Source organism: Brachypodium distachyon, chromosome 2, assembly GCF_000005505.3.
Source record: "Brachypodium distachyon strain Bd21 chromosome 2, Brachypodium_distachyon_v3.0, whole genome shotgun sequence".
NCBI lineage: Eukaryota > Viridiplantae > Streptophyta > Magnoliopsida > Poales > Poaceae > Brachypodium > Brachypodium distachyon.
In genome coordinates this window covers 22,614,345-22,634,670 of record NC_016132.3, presented here as the reverse complement: position 1 = coordinate 22,634,670, position 20,326 = coordinate 22,614,345, and the positions used below count along the sequence as shown (strand labels likewise).

The following is a 20,326-nucleotide window of genomic DNA, read 5'->3' as shown; positions in this document are numbered from 1 at the left end:
CGATATGTGAGAACGATCTTGTTTTGATTGTCATCACACAAATTCAGAATTTCGCTTCTGCCATTGGACCAGACGGTACTCGGGGTCCAGTAGATAAGTGGACACGGTTGACAGATTATATTTGCGGTGCTAGTATCTTTTTGCTTGTTGTGTAGAGATGGTCTGCCTTTTGTGTTTGGAAGGATCTAACATATTTTTCCAATGCTTACTTTTGGAAAGAAAAGAAGAGTGAAGAATATAGCTAGCTAAGGGAGAGATGCTAGATGGTCCCAGAAACACCTGCTCCCTCAGATACACAGTATATTCAAAACAAAATTGAAGTGTAAAAAATTCCAAACAAAACTTGACAGGACTCCATGTCTGAAATTGCTTGTAAATTTTCACACAAAAGAGAACTTAGGGCCGACAGTAAGCAACTTTATGTGCTTTAAATGGCAAAATTATATGCACCAAACATGTTTTTGGACATTCAACGCACCTTTTTCACAGAGCAATACCTATAATTTTTTTGTAAAAATAAATCATTTTTTACCCTAATTAAAATAAAACTCCCAGTGGGCAAGATGAAAGAACTGCTAAAAAATGATCTTTTTTCTCAAGCTAGAATAAAAAATAATACTTTTTCCACAGTTTACGAGCATAAAAAGACTAGAGAATTTACTTGTGCCTTTTTTTATTAGTATCAGAAAGGCCTTGATTAATTACTTTGTTGCTCAAACTACAAGAATTGCATTCCAATTGGGAGCTTAATTAGTTCTATCAACAAAGTAATTAATCATATATAGGGCAAGACATCCCTTACAGCTCGTTTGGCATCCATCTTTTTTCATTTCGTTTGGTAAATGAAATGAAATTCATTTTTCATAGAATTTCATTTGGTTGAATTTTAATTCAGGGTTCAAAAATCATGTTTGTCTACCACATAGATTTGTAGAGTGAGAGCCAATTGCTGAGAAATTATGGCTTTAGAGAGGAATTGGGGATAGTTATAGTGCGATTCCATAGAATTTGAGACTGAATTCATGTGGCCAGTTCGGTGCCAATCAAACAAGTTGGTCTAAAATTCAAAATGAATTCTAGAATTCTAGGCCCAAATATGGGTGCCAACGAGTTGTTAGTTTACGATTAAACACGAGGGAAATAGCAGTACTTTAGTTGTAGTTTCGTTCTTCTTTTTACTTATTTTCATTCAAGGGAAGTAATTGTTTTCATCACACTATTTCATCCATGGCACGAAAACGGGAAATATAAAAGACGCTAAATTATGAACTGAGGATATTCGACATATATATTAGGTCCACTTGCCATGTGGAATACACCTTTCTCCAGTACATCTTAGGCGTGGCATATGTGGTCCATCCTAATGAGTAATACACCAAATCGCCTCGATTTCTTGGGATGAAAGTGAGATTTCGCCTATATCTCGGTTCTAGACCGAACTCTAAATATTCTAGTCAAATTTTGAGCATGTTTTAACTAACAAATTAGTTAAGTGGGATCCTGCTTGCATTCCTATATCGATTACTAAAACGTGCTTCAAGTCTTCAAGATAAAAGTATGTGTGCAAAATGTTGTTTAAAATGTTGCAATAATTAAAATGTGATTCAAGGTATCACCGTGCATGCTAGAATTAATACATGAGTTAAACGAGAATAAACTCATCCTTTGCCCGCCTCGGGTAAAAAAAAGCTCATCTACTTTTTAGGTTTCGACGGTATTTCGACCATACGCTATTTCTAGGAGTATATGCGCCTGTCATGAGGATGAGGTGTGTGCGTTTTACTCGAGCGCTGACTGCTCAGACTGTTTGACAGCGACAAGACGTACTTATGTTTACACCAGGCTTCACACGTTTAGCTACCGTCCGTGTACGTACGTGGGTGCCTAGTACGTAGCCATGCATGAATGCAGACAATGTGCTTGTCCGTCATCGAAGTTCTTTTTGGCTGAGAGCATGTATCGAACTTTGAAACATGTAAAGATATACCGTATGCGTGTATGTCGCGTATGTAAGACGTATGAAATTGTTTTATATATAAGCGCTACGGAAGTACACTTAGCCACCAAGAATCGCCAGCGGATAACGTCAGTGACGACTGATGTTCGTCGAAGCACGAACAAATCGTCAAATACTCCATGCCCGTGTCCCATGTTTGCAAAGCTGTCAGACATCGAGGAAGGCCAGGAAGCTATGGTGGAACACTGGAACTTAATTATCAGAAGGATCAGGCTACAAATTATAAGCCGCTAGTCAGCTAGCTAGCTGTTCTTGGCGTTTTGCAATGTCAAATATGTGAGGATATATGCACGTAACGTCGCAACTCCGAGCTTCCCAATGCCGGCATAAACGGCTTAACGTGTCTTCTCTAGCCCAGGTGGCATTTTTCTTTTTGCGAGGAGTTGGCAATTTTATCCGGTCACGTCGAAAACTGACTCAATCGATGGACCTCCATATATGCAAGTCTAGAGAATGAATTGCTGCCATTTCGTCGCCACCAGTTTCTTCGCAGTCTTAACAGAAGCTGGATCCGTTCATCCATCAAAAACTAGATGATTTTTGGCTGAAGCTGCAGCAGTTCTGACATCGTCCGACTCTGTGTCGAACCCTGTCCTGTCGAAGCCAAGCGGTACTCTCCAATCTCTATTGATGCACGTATCTACCACCTGCATTCGTGATGGCAATGTCAGAATATTCTCCCGTCCGGCCACTCCAACACAGTTTCCTCCTTCGCCATCGCAATTGAAACGTGCACAACCGCACCAAGAAAATCGAATCCAGATAGAACAATCATCACTCAATCACTTGAGCGAATTGATCGATCAGTGCAGGTATATATGCAGGTAAGCAACACACCCAACTGCAATCAGCATCGTCTGGATCACCAGCATCGACGGTCTGCTTCCCAATTGGGACACGGCTGAGATTCCGATCGCATTCGGCCGTGAAGTAAGACAAACGGGCGCGGGGAGGTGGAAAGCAATCCGGGTCAGCCTGCTGGTACGTGACAGGCGATCCTTGCACGCATAAAGTGTTTGAGCAGCAATTTTGGCATCTACTCCCTCCAATCCCAAATTGTTGTCGAAATATTACATGTATTTAGACGCTCTTTAAGAACAAATACATCCATATTTAAACAAATTTGAGTCAAAAATTTAAAATCAGAGGGAGTAGCTTGGTGTCTCCTCGACTTGTTAACGTGGCATGCCAAAACAAAAAATTGAAAAGCAGCAATTTTCATCGCAAAGTCATTCGAAAACTGCTTACGTACACCTGTTTGGCGATCATCATTTGGGCCTAGAATTCTGTAATTCATTTTGAATTCTATTTTGGTCATATGAATTCAATTTCACATACCATGGAATCACATTATAACTAACACCAATTTCTCTCTAAAAGCCATCATTTTTTTGGAATTGCCTCTCACTCTACAAACCCAAGTGGTAGATCCTGGCAGGCAATCTGCCAGCAAAAGTGACTTTTCCCGGCAGTTTGTCTGTCTCCAAAACTGGGACGTCGTGTAGTGAAACTTGCTTTTTGAACCCGGAATTCAAATTCAACCAAATGAAATCCTATCAAAAATTGGATTTAATATCATTTCTACGAAATGAAATGAAAGGATGTGAGCCAAACGGGCTGTTAAAGTTCCTCTTAAAATATTTTTTGCCCTAGTATCTTTGCCGATGCGCGGTGCTCACAAATGATAATTTGGCTAAATGAAATTGAAATAGTTGTAAGAAATATGTTTTCTTTGAGCATAATGAATCTATCCAGCATTTCTTCTTAGATTGTCACATGGAAAGCTTAGTATGGAGAGTCGATTTTGTGACTTTCAATCTCCTAGTACCTGTTAGTTCTATAACCAATTTGTTTGTTCAATGGCTTAGGGATGGGAAAATCTCCCCAATCGCTTATCCTTGTGGGTGCTGGTGTGATTTGTTTCGCAATTTGGCATTGCAGGAACGATTTGTTTTTTTTAACAAGAAAAAGTTTTCTATTTTTGGCAGGTTATTCTCAGAGCGGTGGTGCATTAGATTCGTACTTGGTCTCCCTACTGCATCAGACGGATGGAAGGGATTTTTTGGAGTTTGGGTCATTGGGTGCAACTGATTGGATACGATCGCATGAGAATTCTTCAACCAGTTTGGGTGACGCGCCGGCAATAGGCTTAGAATTCTTCAACCGGTTTGGGTGACGCGCCGGCAATAGGCTTCTTCAACAGGTTTGGGCGTGACGCGCCAGCAATAGGCTTGGAAGGGCGTAATATTTTCCAGCTTATTGACTTATGAGATGCAAACTTATTTGTTACCGTGCACAATGTTTGAGACTTTAATAATATAAAGTTTGCGTGCATTGATCGATGCAGAGATCAGAAGTTTTTCCTCATTTTTAGAAAAAATATATTCCCTCCGTTCCATATTAATTGTCGCTGATTTAGTACAACTTTATATTAAATTAACGACAATTAATATGAAACGGAAGGAGTACGAGCTATTTCGTTGCAGCAGACATTCCTGTCAAGCTCCTCCACTAGCTGCTCTTGCTGGTACATGCGAGCATGCATGAATCAGTGGAAAACAAAGCCTGAATGAAGCCACATAGGCCCTTGACTGAATCCATTTCTTTCCAAAGCTAATTCACCAGTTCCCTCCCCTTTATGGCAACGAACAAGGTTGAGTTATCCTGGTGGACTACATAAGCAAAGGATACATAAATGCACCCTGATTCATACGGTTGATCCTGGTCAGAAAAGCATATATATTACTCTCAATATTTTGTTTTGTGGATACAGATGAAGCTAGTTAATTTGAGTTGGATATTGCCATGCATGAAGGGGCTCTAGCTAACTCTACCGATCGACGTACTACGGTACTAGCCAAATAGGCATTGCCGCATGTTGCATGCGTCCAAATCTTCTTTTCCTAGCCGCGTCGCGCACGTAATTATGTCGTCAAATTAATTAAGGCGAGAATATACGTACGTGTTATCTCTTGCCATCGCACGCTCGCATTGTGCAAATCGCTTTCGTGCGTTTCCGGGTTTAGTTGTTGTTTGGGCTGAAAGGGAACTGCACACAAGCGATCGCCACACGATGGAGGAAGACGGCAAGTTGGCCATGATCTGTTAAATCTAACATATTCTGCAAGAGGCTAAAAACCTAAAAATGTGATTATCATAAACGGCTGTTTGTTGTCCGGAGGGTTATATTTATACGGTACACACAGTAACATATAAGCTCGGGAAGCTACACGATCCATTGACGACGGCCATGCTAACTTAATCTCTGCGCACACGCGCGCGGTACTAAAATGGATAAAATGGCCGTGTGCGTATACGTGATTTGTCAAAGCATCCTGCGCAGCGCAACTGGTGGTCCTCACTTTGAGCACTGACTAGAATGATGTTCCGTGCAATTGTGCAATTGGGTATCATGTCATTTGAGTCTCGATAGTCATCGGTGCTGGTTTTTTTTTTGACGAAATGACACAGCGTGCCATTATATTGCCAGAATACAAAAGAGTGCAAAAAGAAAAGGGAAGTTACGGGGGAGGAGACTGCCCTAAGGCATATAATTCTGAAAGAAAAAAAATCAAGGAACATCATCAACACCGGACAGGAGCTTCCCTAACCCAATGTTCCCGGCCCTGCACCACCACACCGCCTCACATCGCCAGGCGGGGAGAACTTTCTCTGGAAAACTCTAGCATTTCTCTCCTTCCAAGCGGACCACAACGAGAGCAAGAAGAGGGAGGAGGCGCCGCGACAAGCCAGCTTGCAGAGCGACGAGCGAGACACCTCCCATCTGTCCAGCCACCACTGCCAAACACTGGTCGAAGGGGTCCAAGTAGCCGACGAAAACAGAGTGCAGCCCGACCAGGCAGCAACCCCAGCCCAGATCTTCCTGACGACGTCGCACTGGATTAGCAAGTGGTGTGCACACTCCGGCGATCTTGAGCATAAGGAGCAAATAGGATCGCAGGGATGCCCTTCTTCTCGAGCAGATTAGCCGTCAGAATCCTATTTTGAATCAGCAACCAACCGAAAAACTTGCATTTTTCCGGTGCCCAGCACTTCCAAAAAGATTTCCCCGAACGGCTGCCTAATCATGTCCTGGAATTGGGCCATGTACGCCGAGGCCGCCGCGTAAGATCAGGGGTGTCGGGAACTAAGCGAACATCGCAAATCATGCCAAAAAGGTTCACAAACTCCCGCATCGCACCTATCGAAATTCAAGCATCGCATCCTTCACCAAACGGTTCTTCCGGCGAGAGATCTCAAAAATCAACGGTGTGACATCCATCGACGCCTCCCATGGAGCCAGCTATCATGCCAAAACAGGGCCCGACATCCATCGATGCTGGGTATACTCTGGCTATTTTTTTCCGCACATGCCGGCACGACCCGCCGTCTAAGGGCATCTCCAGGAACAAAACTTAACCGTTACTATGCAAGTACACATCAGCAAAAGTATGACGTGGCAAGCAAAAGCACACGAGAAGGGAAGAAACCGTATGTTGCAGAAGAGACGCCGTCAGCTCGGGAACCAAGAAAAAGGTAGGCTGAAGAAAACTTGCTCATTCGTTGATGCGGGACCCACCAAAATGAATGGGATCAATTGTGCTGTCCTTTTTTCTCTCCTCCACCTCACATCTTCTCTCAGCCACTCTTTTGTCAGATAGAGCAAGGCCACAGAGTTAAACTCCATTTTAGATTATCACAAACAATGCAAGGGCATCACGGAGAACTGAGCCTAAGAAATTGTATATTGGAGTGATCGATACTTCGCATGAAATAGTGTGTTTTCTCTCTTCTACGTAACAACCTACGTAAGTACGTAACAGCTTATTGCGGATGCCCTAACGGGCCGGCAGCCCCACTAAATTATATATCATCACAAACAATGCAAGGGCATCACGGAATACTGAGCCTAAGAAATCATTTATTGGAGTGATCGATACTCCGTATGGAATGGTGTATTCTCTCTCTTCTACGTAATGACTCACGTAACTGCTTATTGCAGATGGCCTAACCGGCCGGCAGCCCCACTAAATTTTATGGAGGGAGCCCTTTTTTCTCCTAGTTAAGCTCACGTGGGATAAATGGGCTAGCCACAAAAATATTGTGGGCCTTTTGTTAGCAAACAGGTAGCGGGACAAACGAGAGGCCCGTTGTTTCCCTAGCGGCCCTGATTTATGATGAACGATCAATTTGTGCCTCGGTGGGATATAAAGTTTAAATGTGTGCACCCTGTGATGCAGACTTGCAGGGAGGAAGATCATCCTAGCTCTATAGTTGTCTTAAAAAATTATACGCGTGTTTGCCACTACACGAGTCGCGAGATCTTAGCGTGGTTTAGGACGCAGACACGCCGTGATGGTTGAAACCACGGTCGAAGCTCGCGGCGGCGGTCATGTCACAATCTCTGAGAGTCAAACAACTCTATCCCCACAAAATAAGGTAGTCATGTACTCCAATACCACAAGTAGTAGGTTCATCTGACGATGGGGAAGGAGATGCTGGCACGGCTAACATGTCCAAGTCACCTTTGGAGAAAACAAAAAACCAAGTCCGGATCCAACATTATAAGAGTAAAAAACAAGTTCATCTCCTGCCGACCCCACCCCACCCCAAAACGTTTATTGATCTCAAGCATATTGCCATGTCACCAAATGGACTTATGGACATCTATATAAAGAGTTCCTTGCAACTTTGGCCGGCAGCAACTACAGCTTAAAGCATTCTACAAGTATAGGTCCTTCGCGCGGAAAGCTTAGAAGCAACTTTTTTTCTTTTCCGAAAAGGTGGTTGAGCTTAGAAGCAACGATGAAGAGCAGCACGCTCACTGCGATCCTAGTTCTGCAGGCCGTCCTGGTCATGGGAATCCTTGCAGAGGTGAATGGTAAGTATACGACGCTGATGCTTATTGGCATTCTATCTGTTCCAGAACAGACTATTCGATTGAGTGATTAGCTAGCTGATGCAATTAGCAACATGAATTAATTATGTACGGTCTTGGAAGTCAATGATTTGATTAAATTAACTGATATGATTGCAGCCGTGGGGTATTGGCCGAAGTGCTGCGACAACTGTACGTCCTTCTCGGGGGTCCAGGTCTGCGATGACAACATGGCCAGGTGCCACCCTCACTGCGTGAAGTGCCGCGTGGTGCAGGAGAAGCCTGTCAAGACGTTCCGGTGCGCCGATGCAATCACCGTCGACGGCACATGCGGTCGCAAGCCCTGCAAGCACCACTGATCGATCGACCGAGCTCAGATGAGGTGACCAAACGAGATGCACACCAACGAATATGTGCAGTGTCATCATCATTCTCATCGTCTTTGTTATTGTCGTTCTAATTTTCTTCCACAAATAAAAATCGATGCCGATCGGCTGGTCGGTGCATGTTGCGTGTCGTAGCCTCCGTGATGTTGAAAATGTATGGCGCACAACTGTCAACTCCTATGTGCGCAATTAATAAGGCACTTGCCGGTTAATTCTGATTTAACTAAACTGCCCTATGCACTTGCACTAAGCCATGAATTACTTTTTAGGTATTAAATCCAACGGTTAAAATAATTAAGTTGATGTGATCAATGAGGAGTCTCTTTTCGATACCAATCAACCTGCTGGAGTTTTTTTTGTGTGTGCAGCTAATCCTAGCTGGAGTTATCTAGAAAAATATACGCGTGTTTTGTATTACCACCACGCTAGTCGCGAGCTTAGGCGTGGCTGAGCATCTCCAATGGAATTCTCCAAAGCTATTTCAAATGTCCACTTTAGCCCAAACGGACATCTTGGTCAGAAAAACACCTTCCAATGGGCTACCCCAAACAGACATTTCATCCTGTTTGTCCGGCCACACCCCCAAAGCTCCCTCAAATTTGGGAGTGGTTTGGGGTGTCCGGTGTCCTCTTGTCCGGCCCAGGCCCACCTTTTTCCCCCCACGCGCAACGTCCACCTTCTCCCGAATCCACGAATCTCCTACTGAATCTCGCTCAAATCCACCATCCTTTTCCATTCCCATCCATTTTATTTCCATTCCCCATCCATTTCGCAGACTTTCGTGTGCAGCTAGGGCTCACGATCGTAAGGTCACCTCCAGCGGGGCGACCCATTTGGGCCGGCGCGGTCCATTTGCCGGAAACGGACCAGAAGCGTGGTCCTGCGGGGCGACGCATTTGGACTGGCATCCGCATTTTCGTCCTGATTGACCCATTTTCGTCCCTAATTTGGTCCGGGTTTGCGTTGACCCGGACCGCGGACGGAGCGTCGTCTCTTCCGCCCTAGCGTCATAGTGGCCTGCCCGTCAGCCACAGAGCACATTCCCACGCCCCATCCCCATTTCCATCCCCAGACCCCTGCTCTCGACCCCGTCGCCACCGCCCTCGTTGTTGCTGTTGCCGCCGCCCGATTTCTCCTCCACAACCATCTCTTCTCGCCGCCCTTCGGCGGGCAACGGGGATAGCAGTCGCCACCGCCGGCCGCCGCTACGCCATGGCCGAAAACGACTCCGAGTTCTTCTTCAAGCACTTCATGGACAGCGACGGCAAGGACTCCGACGGTGACACCGAGTTGCTGGTGAGTGCTGCTCTCTGGTGCCGTCAGCATAATCAGATCCGGCGTCCAATTCGTCGGGGGTCGATTAGGGGCCGTGCTTACGCGTTGGCCCGCAACAAACAAGCCGGCCATCTTCTTCTTTTCAATGATTACTTTCATCGCACAAATCCTGTGTTTCCTGCCCACCTGTTCCGATGCCAGTACCGGATGGGGCGGCCGCTGTTCAAGCGTATCATGCAAGGCGTGGCCGGATACGACGTTTACTTCATTTGCAAGCCGGATGCCTGCGGTAGGATTGGGTTTTCCAGTTATCAGAAATGCACGGTGGCAATTCAGATGCTGTCATATATGGGGTTGCCAGCGACAGTTTCGATGAGTATTTGCGAATGAGCGAGACCACCTGCCTTGAATCAATGTATAGATTCTGCACCGCGATGGTTCAAGTTTTTGGCTCTGAATACCTAAGAGCACCGACAGCCACGGACACAGCCCGCTTGTTGTCTATCAATGAGTCCCGGGGGTTCCCAGGGATGCTTGAAAGCATCGATTGTATGCATTGGGAGTGGAAGAACTGTCCATTCGGCTGGCAGGGTGCATACAAAGGACATGCCGGTGGGTGCACCGTGATCTAGAGGCGGTTGCATTTCAGGATCTTTGGATTTGGCACTCTTTCTTCGGGATGGTGGGCTCTCACAATGACATCAACGTGCTTCAACGTTTCCCGGTGTTTTCTAAGCTTGCCGAAGGCCAAGCTCCGGTGGTCAACTATGAGATCAATGGCACCAGTACAACAAGGGGTACTACCTGGCCGACGACATTTATCCTGAGTGGTCGACATTTGTGAAGACCATCCGCAGGCCTCAAGGAGAGAAGAGGTGCAGGTTTGCCAAAGAGCAAGAGAGTGCTAGGAAGGATGTGGAGGGGCATTTGGGGTGCTGCAAGCTCGTTGGGCCATTGTTCGACATCCTGCAAGAACATGGGATGTGGAGATCATGGCCAATGTGATGACTGCTTGCGTGATCATGCATAACATGATTGTTGAGGACGAGCGAGATGATTCCATCTTTGATAAGGAGTGGGATTTCCGTGGGGATTTGGTTGAGCCCCAACATGGACTGACTTCATTCGAGCAGTTCCTCCACACGCATCATGAAATTCGAGACCGGGCAGCCCACAACCAACTCCAGAATGATTTGGTTGAGCATATGTGGCAACATGTAGGAAATCAATAGGGATTTTTCCTATTTATTTGAGTGTTTCAACTATATTTGAAACAATATTTGTTTAATTGTACTATTTGTATTGTATGATTTGTAATAATTCGGCACATTTGTTTGAATTTTGTTTACTTTATGTTTGTATCTGAAATGGGCACTATTTTGGAGTTCATGTGTTTGCCGGACCAAAATGGGTCGTCCCGCTGGCCGCACCGCCCGACCTAAACGGACTAGAGGCCGGATTCTGTACGTCCCGCGACCCAAACGACCACAAATAGTCGTTCGTTTGGGTCGCGTGGCTGGAGATGCCCTAAAGCACCAAACCCTAGCAAGGAGGCAGGAGAAGGAGAGAGGTGCCAATAGGGTGACGCCCGGGCGTTGTGGGCGGCGCCCTGCGGGGTCAGCTCCGGAGGTGGTCTGGTACAATGGAGGGTGTTGAGAAGAAACTAGTTTCTATGCGTCTCTCAGACGCAGAGAAGAAAGAAGCGAAGCTAGGGAGAAGGAATCCAAGCCAACTAGAATTTGGAAAGCTCCAAGACGTTGGAAAGCTGAAGTCTGACAAGCCCAGGAGGGTGGATGCTTTGATAAACACCCTCGACAGGATCTGGTGCCCTTTCAAGGGAATCGATTGCAAGGAGCTAGGTATGAACAGGTTCCGTTTTACCTTTCGTGAAGTAGCAGGAAAGAGGAGATCTCTCAATGATGGGCCATGGATGCTCAATAAGTGTTTGTTGGTTTTAGTGAATTTCAATCCTGCCAAAACCTTAGACGGATATGAATTTAGGCTCATACTAATCTGGGTAAGGGTGTATGGCATTCTTATGGGGGGATATGAATACGGAATCAACTGAGGACGTATGAAAGGAAATTGGGGAAGTTTTAGATGGAGATGTTGATGATTGTGAAATGGCTATGGGAGAATACATGAGAGTTAAAGTAAGGATGGATATAAAAAAACCACTAATGAGGGGACTCACTATCCTTGTGAAGGAAGATGAGGAAGAGCATGTAGAGGCTGACCAACACAATATTATAGGGGAGGAAGGAGAAAATGAAAAAAAAGGACGGCCTCTGGTTTTTAAATATGTGCATCTCCTAGATTTTTGTTACATTTGTGGGATGATTGGACACAGCCATAAAGCATGTCCAAATAAAGAAAAGCTAGGAACTAAGCAAGAGTTTGGCCCGCCGTTAAGAGCAGATGTGTGGAGAAAATCTTCAAGTGAAGAAGATAGAGGCAGAGGGTCACAAGAAAGATGGGACGTTGGAAGGAGTATTACTGGGGGAAGTAAAGGAAGTGATGCTGGTTCCTGGAGAAAAACCTCTTCTGAAAATGAAGGCACGACGTCTGCTTGCAGAGAAGAAAAACTAAATGCAGATGGCAGGAAGCTGATTAGTAGCGAGGAAAATGGTGGAAACGTAAGGAATAGTTTGTCAGAGCCTCAACCCAAACCTGTGGAAGAAGATACCTCCAAATCAACACCTATGTCGCTAGACCCAAAGGTGACAACGGAGCAGAATGTTAGAGAAGATAATAATCTAGAGACAAAGACACCACCAACACAAACTAGAATGACATCTGAACAACTGAAAAACATGAAGAAGGTGGGGAAGCGAACGCAACTAATTTGTCAAGCAACAAGAAAGCTAAGGAGACTAAAAAAAAGAGTCAAGATGTTGCTAAGAAAGCTTCTAAAAATGGCAAACATGGCACTTTCAAGAGGTTCGCAAGAAACAAAGTGGAAAGAGCAAAATCTGTTGGTAACCTGTCAGGACAGAAAAGAGGGGCTAGTGACATGGAAATTGATGGGGACTTTGAATTTGTGAAGAAGTCCAAAATGGAAATAGACAAAGAAACAGAGGCAAACGACATGGCTTTTACCAAACAAGCCTCCCCCAAATCACCTCATGAGAACGCTGGGCTGCAGGGATAGCTTGGCGGGCCCCAATGAGGCTAGTGGCTTGGAACTGCCGGGGATTGGGAAATGGCCTGGCAGATCGAGGGCTTCTGGATCTCCAGAAGCGGGAGGACCCAAATGTTTTATTTTTGTCGGAGACCAAAATGGTGGAGGCTAATATTTGTAAATTTAGGTGGAAGTTAGGAATGACAGGAATGGTGGTTCGAAACTGTAATGGTAAAAGTGGAGGTATTGCTCTCTTCTGGAAAAAGGAGGCTGAAAGGTATTAAAATCTGGAATAATGCACCTAGTATCAACCATTTATTGTTTGCTGATGATTCTTTGTTAGCTATTGAAGCCGAGGAGAGGAGCGCAAAGGAGATCCAATGTATCCTTGATGTCATCTGTCCTTTTCAGCAAGAACACTATTCAACGGAACAAAGACATAGTAAAATCTTTCCTAAACATCAACAAGGAAGGACATTGAGAAAAATATCTTGGGCTTCCAGTATATATTGGTAAATAAAAAATAAAAACCTTTGCATATCTGAAGGAAAGAATTTGGAGAAGAATCCAAGGTTGGAAAGAAAAAAATATTATCTAAGGCAAGGAAGGAAATCTTAATCAAAGCTGTAGCTCAGGCAACTTCAGTTTATGCCATGGCGTGTTTCGACCTCACCAAGACCTTTTGCGATCAGCTGAGCTCAATGATTTGCAGGTACTGATGGAGTCAGATAGATCAAGACAATAAAATACACTGGATAAGCTGGGAGAAGATGACATTACCAAAGCGAGATGGTGGTTTGGGGTTCAGAAACCTCCACTCATTCAATATAGGAATGCTGGCAAGACAAGCTTGGAGACTTTTTCAGAATCCCCATGCTCTATATGCCCGAGTGTTTGCAGCAAAATATTATCCACAAGGAAACATCTTGGAAGCTAAACCCACTAGAGGTATGTCCTATGAGTGGAGAAGTATACTGAAGGGTGTGAACTTTTTGAACAAGGGGATAATTTGGAGAGTGGGAAATGGAAGACACATTAATATATGGAGAGATCCTTGGATCCCAAGCGGACTATCAAGGCGTGTCATATCGAGACAAGGGAGAAATTTAATCACTTGGGTCGAATAGCTTATAGATCCTACAACCAGCAGCTGGGATGTGCAACTCTTAAATCAATCTTTGGTTCAAGAAGATGTACACGTTATTTTGCAGATTCCAATTCATGATCAAGTTGAGGACTTCTCCGCCTGGCACTTTGACAAGAAGGGCTTATTCTCAGTTAAGTCTGCATATCAAATTGCTAGAGATTTTGAAACCCAAGAATCACTTGAAGGTCTCCCAGCAAGCTCATACATGAATAGCTCTCAAAGGGAATTCGATTGGAAGAAGCTGTGGTCCCTTCCACTACCAAATAAAATTTTACATTTCCTATGGAGAGTGGCAACTGACAATCTACCTATGCGAATGAAACATAAGCAAAGAGGAATGGATGTTGATACCAGATGCCCTGTCTGTTTCAGATTCGATGAAGATGGTAAAACCCATCTGGAGATTACTAAACTTAGAAGAAACTAGAATTCTGATTGCTGATTTCCCAAGTGCTCTCTCCCTTCTTGATATAGTCTTTAACTTGGAAGAAGAGAAGAAAATTACTATTTGTTGTCTTCTCTGGATTTGGTGGGCTGAAAGAAACAAGGCAAATGTAGGAGAGAAGAAAAGGACATCGGATGAAATTGTTTCATCTATTATTGTGCATGTCATGGAGTACTTGTCATTAAGAGGAAATACATGCTCAGAAGTGGATGTTGCCAATGCATAACAACTTGAAAATAAACACCGATGACGCTTTTTTTTGGAAGCTTCAGGTTCAGGAGGTTGGGGATTGTTGAGAAATAGCAATACATCCTTGAGAATATTCTGGAACATTCTGGATAATTGGAGAATGTTGGGAATTAATTATGCATATTTGAGAAGATTCTAGAATAGTTTGGATTATTAGAGAAGAAGATATTTACAAGGAGCCATCTAGTGTCATGAGAGAGGATATGAATATTCTAGAAGGCTGGAGAGGTTACTTGAAGAGTGTTGCAATTTACCATAGAAGGACATAGTTAGGGTAAGTTTTAAGAATAAGTGAGAATTCTCTAGAACTAGGATACATGTAGAGTATTTTAGAGAATTGTAGTGGATATACCACATGGTCTTGTACAAAGTATAAATAGGGGTGCCCCCACCTCATAGGTGTACCACAATCGTCACAAGTAGTGTATCACCATACCAAGTAGAGAAGTGAGCTATCATGGTAGAGTTGTATGTAGGGTAGCCACTAAAGAGAGTGTTGTACCAACATTGAAATAATGAATAAAGTGTTGAGTTCCCACAAGTTTGATATTCCAAGTAGTGTGGTGTGCAAAGATCCTCAAAAGTGGGTGTTAGGATCGCCGACAGTAAAATCTCTATAGGGATTCATCGTCAGGAATGATTGCGAAGAGGCAGTAGCAGGTTAGCAGTGCTCTTCATGTCGAAGCTCTTGCATTTTAGCTGTGCATATCACTTCTTCCATGCGATGCAGCCTAGTGATGCTGGAGGCGGATGCCACTATACTGAAGCCGGCTATAACGTCAAATGACTACGATCGTCACTGCTTGGTGTCTTTTTCCAGAAAATTAATGCCATGTTATTTAGTGCTTTTGACAATGTAGAAATTTCTGTATATTCATGAGTTTGTAATGGTGTTGCGCACGCGCTCTGTTAGGAATGGGAGCGCACTATTTGGGTTGGCCATTTAACTCAGTTTGTACTGAAGCTGTGTGCTGACGATTTGTCCAGCATTTCAGCTTAATGAAATGCAACAGTGGTCCTCTCGAAAAGAAAAAAAATCAACGAATCTCCTCCTCCCCGTCACCTCCATGCCCTCGTCCCCCGTGGCCTCCATCCCCCACGTCCCACCTAGCCACCATGGACGGAAAGTGCAGGCCGAGCCGTGCCCTGGTCGCCGCCGCCCCATCGACTACCTCCTTCGCTGCAATGGCCAAACCAGCTCTCCCGCGGCGACTGCAGCGCACGATTACGCGCCCGGGCTTGCCGGCGGCGGAAGCAGGCGCGCGGATGGCCGAAGCGGCGACGGCAGCAGCGAGGACACCGAGAGGTTCTGGATGAAGCTGCTGAGCCTCGGTTTGGAGGAGAAGCAGGGACGAGGAGCAGGGGGCGGTGGCGGCAGCGAGGAAGGGAGCGGCGCCGAGACGGACAAGGAGGTGGACGTGCTCGTGCTTGTTGTGGCTGCTCCATCTCCTTGCTTACTTGATCGACATGCCACCGTTCTCTTTTATTACTAGTATGAATTTGGTGCGGATGCAAATGTGCAATCGAGTGCAGGAGTGGTGTTGAAACTCCGGATGTTTTTCAATTTTTTTGTGCAGCTGAGAAGGGAGAAGATCAGTTAAGAGGATTAAGCTTCTGTAGGACTGCAGAACCTCGTTCCTGGCTGCAGCAAGGGAGATGGATCAAGCCTCAAGCAGAAGATTTGCTAGTTATTACTTCAGTTCAGAACCAGCATCTTCAATTCAGAAACTACAGGGCATCTCCAGTCCATTTCCTTCTGCGGCTTGTGCGGGGCGCGACTGTGGGGTTCATCTTCGGGTGGAAGACGAAGAACAACGCGTGGGAGGTGGAGGCTTGGGATGAGATTTTCTATTTTGTATCACTCGTATCACTGCAGCATAGCTTCAGATCAGAAGTGAGATCGTTAAGTTCAGAAACCTCATCTTCAGTTTAGAAACTACGAGGGAGATGTGAAAAGGGAAAAGGAGAAAATGCAAAAATAAAAGTGTCTGGGAGAAAAATTTGGAAAACGCTGTTCCAGACGAACAAAAATAGAACATTTGGGACGAAATTTGAGGGATCCATTGAAAATGCTCATAGGACGCAGACACGCCGTGATGGTTGAAGCCACCGTCGAAGCTCGGAGGCGGCGGTCACATGTCACAATCTCTGGAGTCAGACAACTCTATCCTCACAAAATAATAGTCTTGCTTCCTTGCTGGCATATCACGTGTAGTGGGTTCGTCTGACGACGGAGATGCTCGCTCGCCTAACACGTCCCAGCCACCTTTGATCTCAAAAGGCCAAGTCCAACTCCAAGACAGGAGTCAAAGAAGTTCATCCCTGACCCACCACCCACCCATCCCAAAACATAATTGATATGAAGCACATCTCAAATTGCCATGTTACCAAGTCGACTTATGGACATCTATATAAAGAGTTCCTTGCAGCTTTGGCCAGCAACAACGTCACTTAAAGCAATTCTACAAGTAGAGACGGGACAAGCCGAGAGCTTTGTTCGGAAAGTCTAATAGAAGCAATCAAGCAAAGATGAAGAGTAGCACCCTCAAGGCGATCCTAGTTCTCCAGGCCGTCCTGGTCATGGGAATCCTTGCAGACGTGAACGGTACGTATACGGTAGATGCTTATTTCCATTCTATTTGTTCCATAACAGAGTCCTCGCGGTTGAGTGACTGCTAACTGATGCAATTAGCAACATGAATGAACGATGTGACTTGGAACTTGGAAGCGAGTGATTTGATTTATGAACTGTTTCTAATTGCAGCCGTGGGGTACTGGCCAAAGTGCTGCGACAACTGCAGGTCCTTCTCGGGAGCCCAGGTCTGCGACGATCCCATGACCAAGTGCCACCCGGACTGCGTGAACTGCCGCGTGGTGCAGGAAAAGCCTGCCAAGACGTACCGGTGCGCCGATGGGATCGCCGACGACGGCACCTGCGGTCGCAAGCCCTGCAAGCACCACTGAACCATCGATCGAGCTCAGACGAGATGACCCAACGAGATGCACACCAACAAAAAATATGTGCACTGCAATCGTTGTATTGTCACCGTGTTTGCTATTGTCGTACTTTTCTTCGACAAAATAAAAATCAGTGCCGATCGGCTGGTCGGTGCTGCATGTCCTAGCATCCATGAATAAACACATCAATGTATGCGTCTCTCGCCGGCGCAAACTCGAATAATCTTGTGGGGATTATTTTTGGCGGGCCCAACAATGGAATAAAAACCAGTGCACTTGTGGAATACCTTTTCTGCTTCTTTGGATTTCCAAAGCATAATTAGTCATGGTATAACTAACCATGTGTATTTTTTAGTCAAACAATTTTAATACACTATCATCCTATTGGGTGAGGCAAGATATGATGAGGAGGAGAATTCAATGGTTGATAACATTAATGGTGTGGCTATATTTAAATTGCCTAATTTTTAAGCAAAAGCTTAAATCTAAGTTGACGAATCCGAACTGTTGAATTAGTATCTAGATCTCATTTTACACTTCTTTTTTCGTCATCTGTTTCAAATCTTAAAGTACAAATCATATCTAAAAATCAGTCAATTTAGATATAGCAAAACCGTAAAATTAACGGTATTGAGAATGTAAAAGAAAAGTCCAAGCATCAAATTTTTTTTGAGGGAAAACCAAGCATCAATTTGCTCCTCCAACTTATTTGTTTTTTTTCCTAAAAGGGTGTATTGGTCCTACTTCATGTACAAATTTTAAGAACCTGAGGTCACTCACAATGCATGGTTTCTTAACGCGCTGTCTTAGGGAGTAGTAATTAATATTTACATGACGTGTGCAGAAAAATAATGGAAAATAAAATCGAAAGGTCGGTAATATATTGATCAACTAACTCGTTTGGCACAGTAAAAATAAATATTAACTTAATTACCTTTAATCGTAACATATTGGACCTATGTGGGCCTTAAAAACAATGAAAATAACTATTAACTTGATTACCATTAATCATAACATATGGGCCTATGTGGGCCTTAAACTAATTCGATGTTTTATCCATAGCCCATCTAGTATACCACACTCATTAAATCATCGTTAGATCTCAGATCTAACGTCCTGAATAATTGAGGTGATGTGGATCAACGTGGAGCCTCCCCTCGTTACTCCTTATATTGCTTTTAGTATATGATAGATGATAGATTTTGAGGTTAAGTTTTTTAACCCGCTGCCTTTCCTAAAGACAAAAGAAAATAATAGCCATACTCCCCAAGTTTCTTAAATTAGGACGTATATTATATATCATTTGGCTGAGCTTTGACCAAGAATATATATCTGAAAGTTCATGTGAATACTACAAGTAGTAAGTTCATCTGAATATCTGATGATAGGAGATAATCTCACGCCTAACACGTCCCAGAAAGAGAAGTCCAAGTCCAAGAGAGGAGTCAAACAAGTTCATCCCCGCCTACCCACCCATCCAAAACATAATTGATCTCAAGCATATCTCAAACTGCCACGTCACCAAATGGATGTCTATATAAAGAGTTCCTTGCAACTCTGGCCAGAAGCACCTAGCTACAACTTAAAAGCATTCCCCAAGTAGACCGGACAAGGCGCGGCAGCTTTGCGCGGAAATCTAAGAAGCAACGATGAAGAGCAGCACGCTCACGGCGATCCTAGTTCTCCAGGCCATCCTGGTCATGGGAATCCTTGCAGAGGTGAATGGTACGTATACGATGCTGATGCTTGATGCCACTCTTTATCTGTTCCAGGACAGAGTTTGAATGATTAACTGATGCAATTAGGAAGATAACGATGTCTTTGTAAGCAAGTGATTTGATTAATTAACCGATATGTGATTTCAGCCGTGGGGTATTGGCCGAAGTGCTGCGACAACTGCAGGACCTTCTCGGGGGTCATGGTCTGCGACGACGCCATGGCCAAGTGCCACCCCAACTGCTTGGCCTGCCGCGTGGTGCAGGAGAAGCCCGTCAAGACGTTCCGGTGCGCCGACCAATTCACCGAAGACCAAACCTGCGGTCGCAAGCCCTGCAAGCACCACTGATCAGATCTCAGATGAGATGGCCCAACGAGATGCAGACCACAAAATATATAAATTGCCATCATCGTCGCCTTTGTTACTGCTGTCCTTTTCTGCCAGAGAAAAAACTGTTGTTGCCTGCCGATGGCCGATCAGCTGGTCGGTGTTGCATGTCGTAACCTCAGTGAATAAACATATGTCTTAATAAATAATAATGTATGCGTCTCTGCCCAGTTAAATAAAAATCGGTGCACATGTGGAATGTTGTTCTGTGGTGCGGCGGCATCGTTATTTTCACATTAAGCATGTTTAATTGCTTTACACGTTTTACCTGTGTTGAAGTATTCCCTCCATTCCCTTATACAAAGTATATTGATTACTCAATTCTCCTAGCATCATTGGCATCCATCTTAGCCTGGTATGATAGTTAATGTCGATTGCAATTGTTGCTAATCCAATCCATGCAATTTATTCGATCGGGCCAATCCTTCTTTTCTCAAACTTATGTTAGTTGTAACTAGTAATATGGTGTCGATTGGTTGCTTGGGTCAGTGTCATTAGTATATACTCCCCCGTCTCATATTAAGTTGACTCAAATTTGTCTAAATATGGATGTATCTATGATTAAAAAACGTCTAGATACATATAATAGAAAGTCAGTTAATATGGGACGGAGAGAATACTTAATTATGTTACAAATTGCCGTTTAGTATACATGATATTAACAAAATAATGAAGAGTGAAAATATAAGAAATAAAATTTGAAAATCTGTCAGAGAGGAATAGGATTTTAGGAGGGACCTTTTAAG

General features: G+C 44.3%; 4 protein-coding genes and 1 pseudogene across 4 annotated transcripts; all 5 read left to right on the top strand.

The window, feature by feature from the left end:
• Positions 1-7,732: 7,732 nt before the first annotated feature.
• On the top strand, positions 7,733-8,593 carry LOC100823259. The gene is made up of 2 exons (XM_003568367.3): positions 7,733-7,898; positions 8,055-8,593. The coding sequence occupies exons 1-2, from the start codon at positions 7,823-7,825 to the stop codon at positions 8,252-8,254; spliced, it is 276 nt and encodes a 91-aa protein (XP_003568415.1). The 5' UTR covers positions 7,733-7,822; the 3' UTR covers positions 8,255-8,593.
• Positions 8,594-9,942: 1,349 nt separating this feature from the next.
• LOC112270723 lies at positions 9,943-10,561 on the top strand (annotated as a pseudogene).
• A 4,379-nt stretch (positions 10,562-14,940) lies between these two features.
• Positions 14,941-16,568, top strand: LOC106866040 (heat stress transcription factor A-2a). Its single transcript, XM_014898564.2, has 2 exons — positions 14,941-15,930; positions 16,096-16,568. Exons 1-2 carry the CDS (start codon positions 15,523-15,525, stop codon positions 16,117-16,119), a joined length of 432 nt encoding a protein of 143 aa, XP_014754050.2. The 5' UTR covers positions 14,941-15,522; the 3' UTR covers positions 16,120-16,568.
• Positions 16,569-16,939: 371 nt separating this feature from the next.
• On the top strand, positions 16,940-17,762 carry LOC100821918. Its single transcript, XM_003568362.4, has 2 exons — positions 16,940-17,123; positions 17,283-17,762. The coding sequence occupies exons 1-2, from the start codon at positions 17,048-17,050 to the stop codon at positions 17,480-17,482; spliced, it is 276 nt and encodes a 91-aa protein (XP_003568410.1). The 5' UTR covers positions 16,940-17,047; the 3' UTR covers positions 17,483-17,762.
• A 1,270-nt stretch (positions 17,763-19,032) lies between these two features.
• On the top strand, positions 19,033-19,816 carry LOC100822227. Its single transcript, XM_003568363.4, has 2 exons — positions 19,033-19,201; positions 19,342-19,816. The coding sequence occupies exons 1-2, from the start codon at positions 19,126-19,128 to the stop codon at positions 19,539-19,541; spliced, it is 276 nt and encodes a 91-aa protein (XP_003568411.1). The 5' UTR covers positions 19,033-19,125; the 3' UTR covers positions 19,542-19,816.
• The last annotated feature ends 510 nt before the right edge of the window (positions 19,817-20,326 follow it).

Excerpts from the sequence above, each read along its gene's own strand:
- LOC100821918 (XM_003568362.4), top strand. The coding sequence starts at position 17,048 with ATGAAGAGTAGCACCCTCAAGGCGATCCTAGTTCTCCAGGCCGTCCTG. Across the intron at positions 17,124-17,282 it reads AATCCTTGCAGACGTGAACG|CCGTGGGGTACTGGCCAAAG; the intron begins GTACGTATACGG and ends TTCTAATTGCAG.
- LOC106866040 (XM_014898564.2), top strand. The coding sequence starts at position 15,523 with ATGCAACAGTGGTCCTCTCGAAAAGAAAAAAAATCAACGAATCTCCTC. Across the intron at positions 15,931-16,095 it reads GCGCCGAGACGGACAAGGAG|CTGAGAAGGGAGAAGATCAG; the intron begins GTGGACGTGCTC and ends TTTTTTGTGCAG.
- LOC100823259 (XM_003568367.3), top strand. The coding sequence starts at position 7,823 with ATGAAGAGCAGCACGCTCACTGCGATCCTAGTTCTGCAGGCCGTCCTG. Across the intron at positions 7,899-8,054 it reads AATCCTTGCAGAGGTGAATG|CCGTGGGGTATTGGCCGAAG; the intron begins GTAAGTATACGA and ends ATATGATTGCAG.
- LOC100822227 (XM_003568363.4), top strand. The coding sequence starts at position 19,126 with ATGAAGAGCAGCACGCTCACGGCGATCCTAGTTCTCCAGGCCATCCTG. Across the intron at positions 19,202-19,341 it reads AATCCTTGCAGAGGTGAATG|CCGTGGGGTATTGGCCGAAG; the intron begins GTACGTATACGA and ends ATGTGATTTCAG.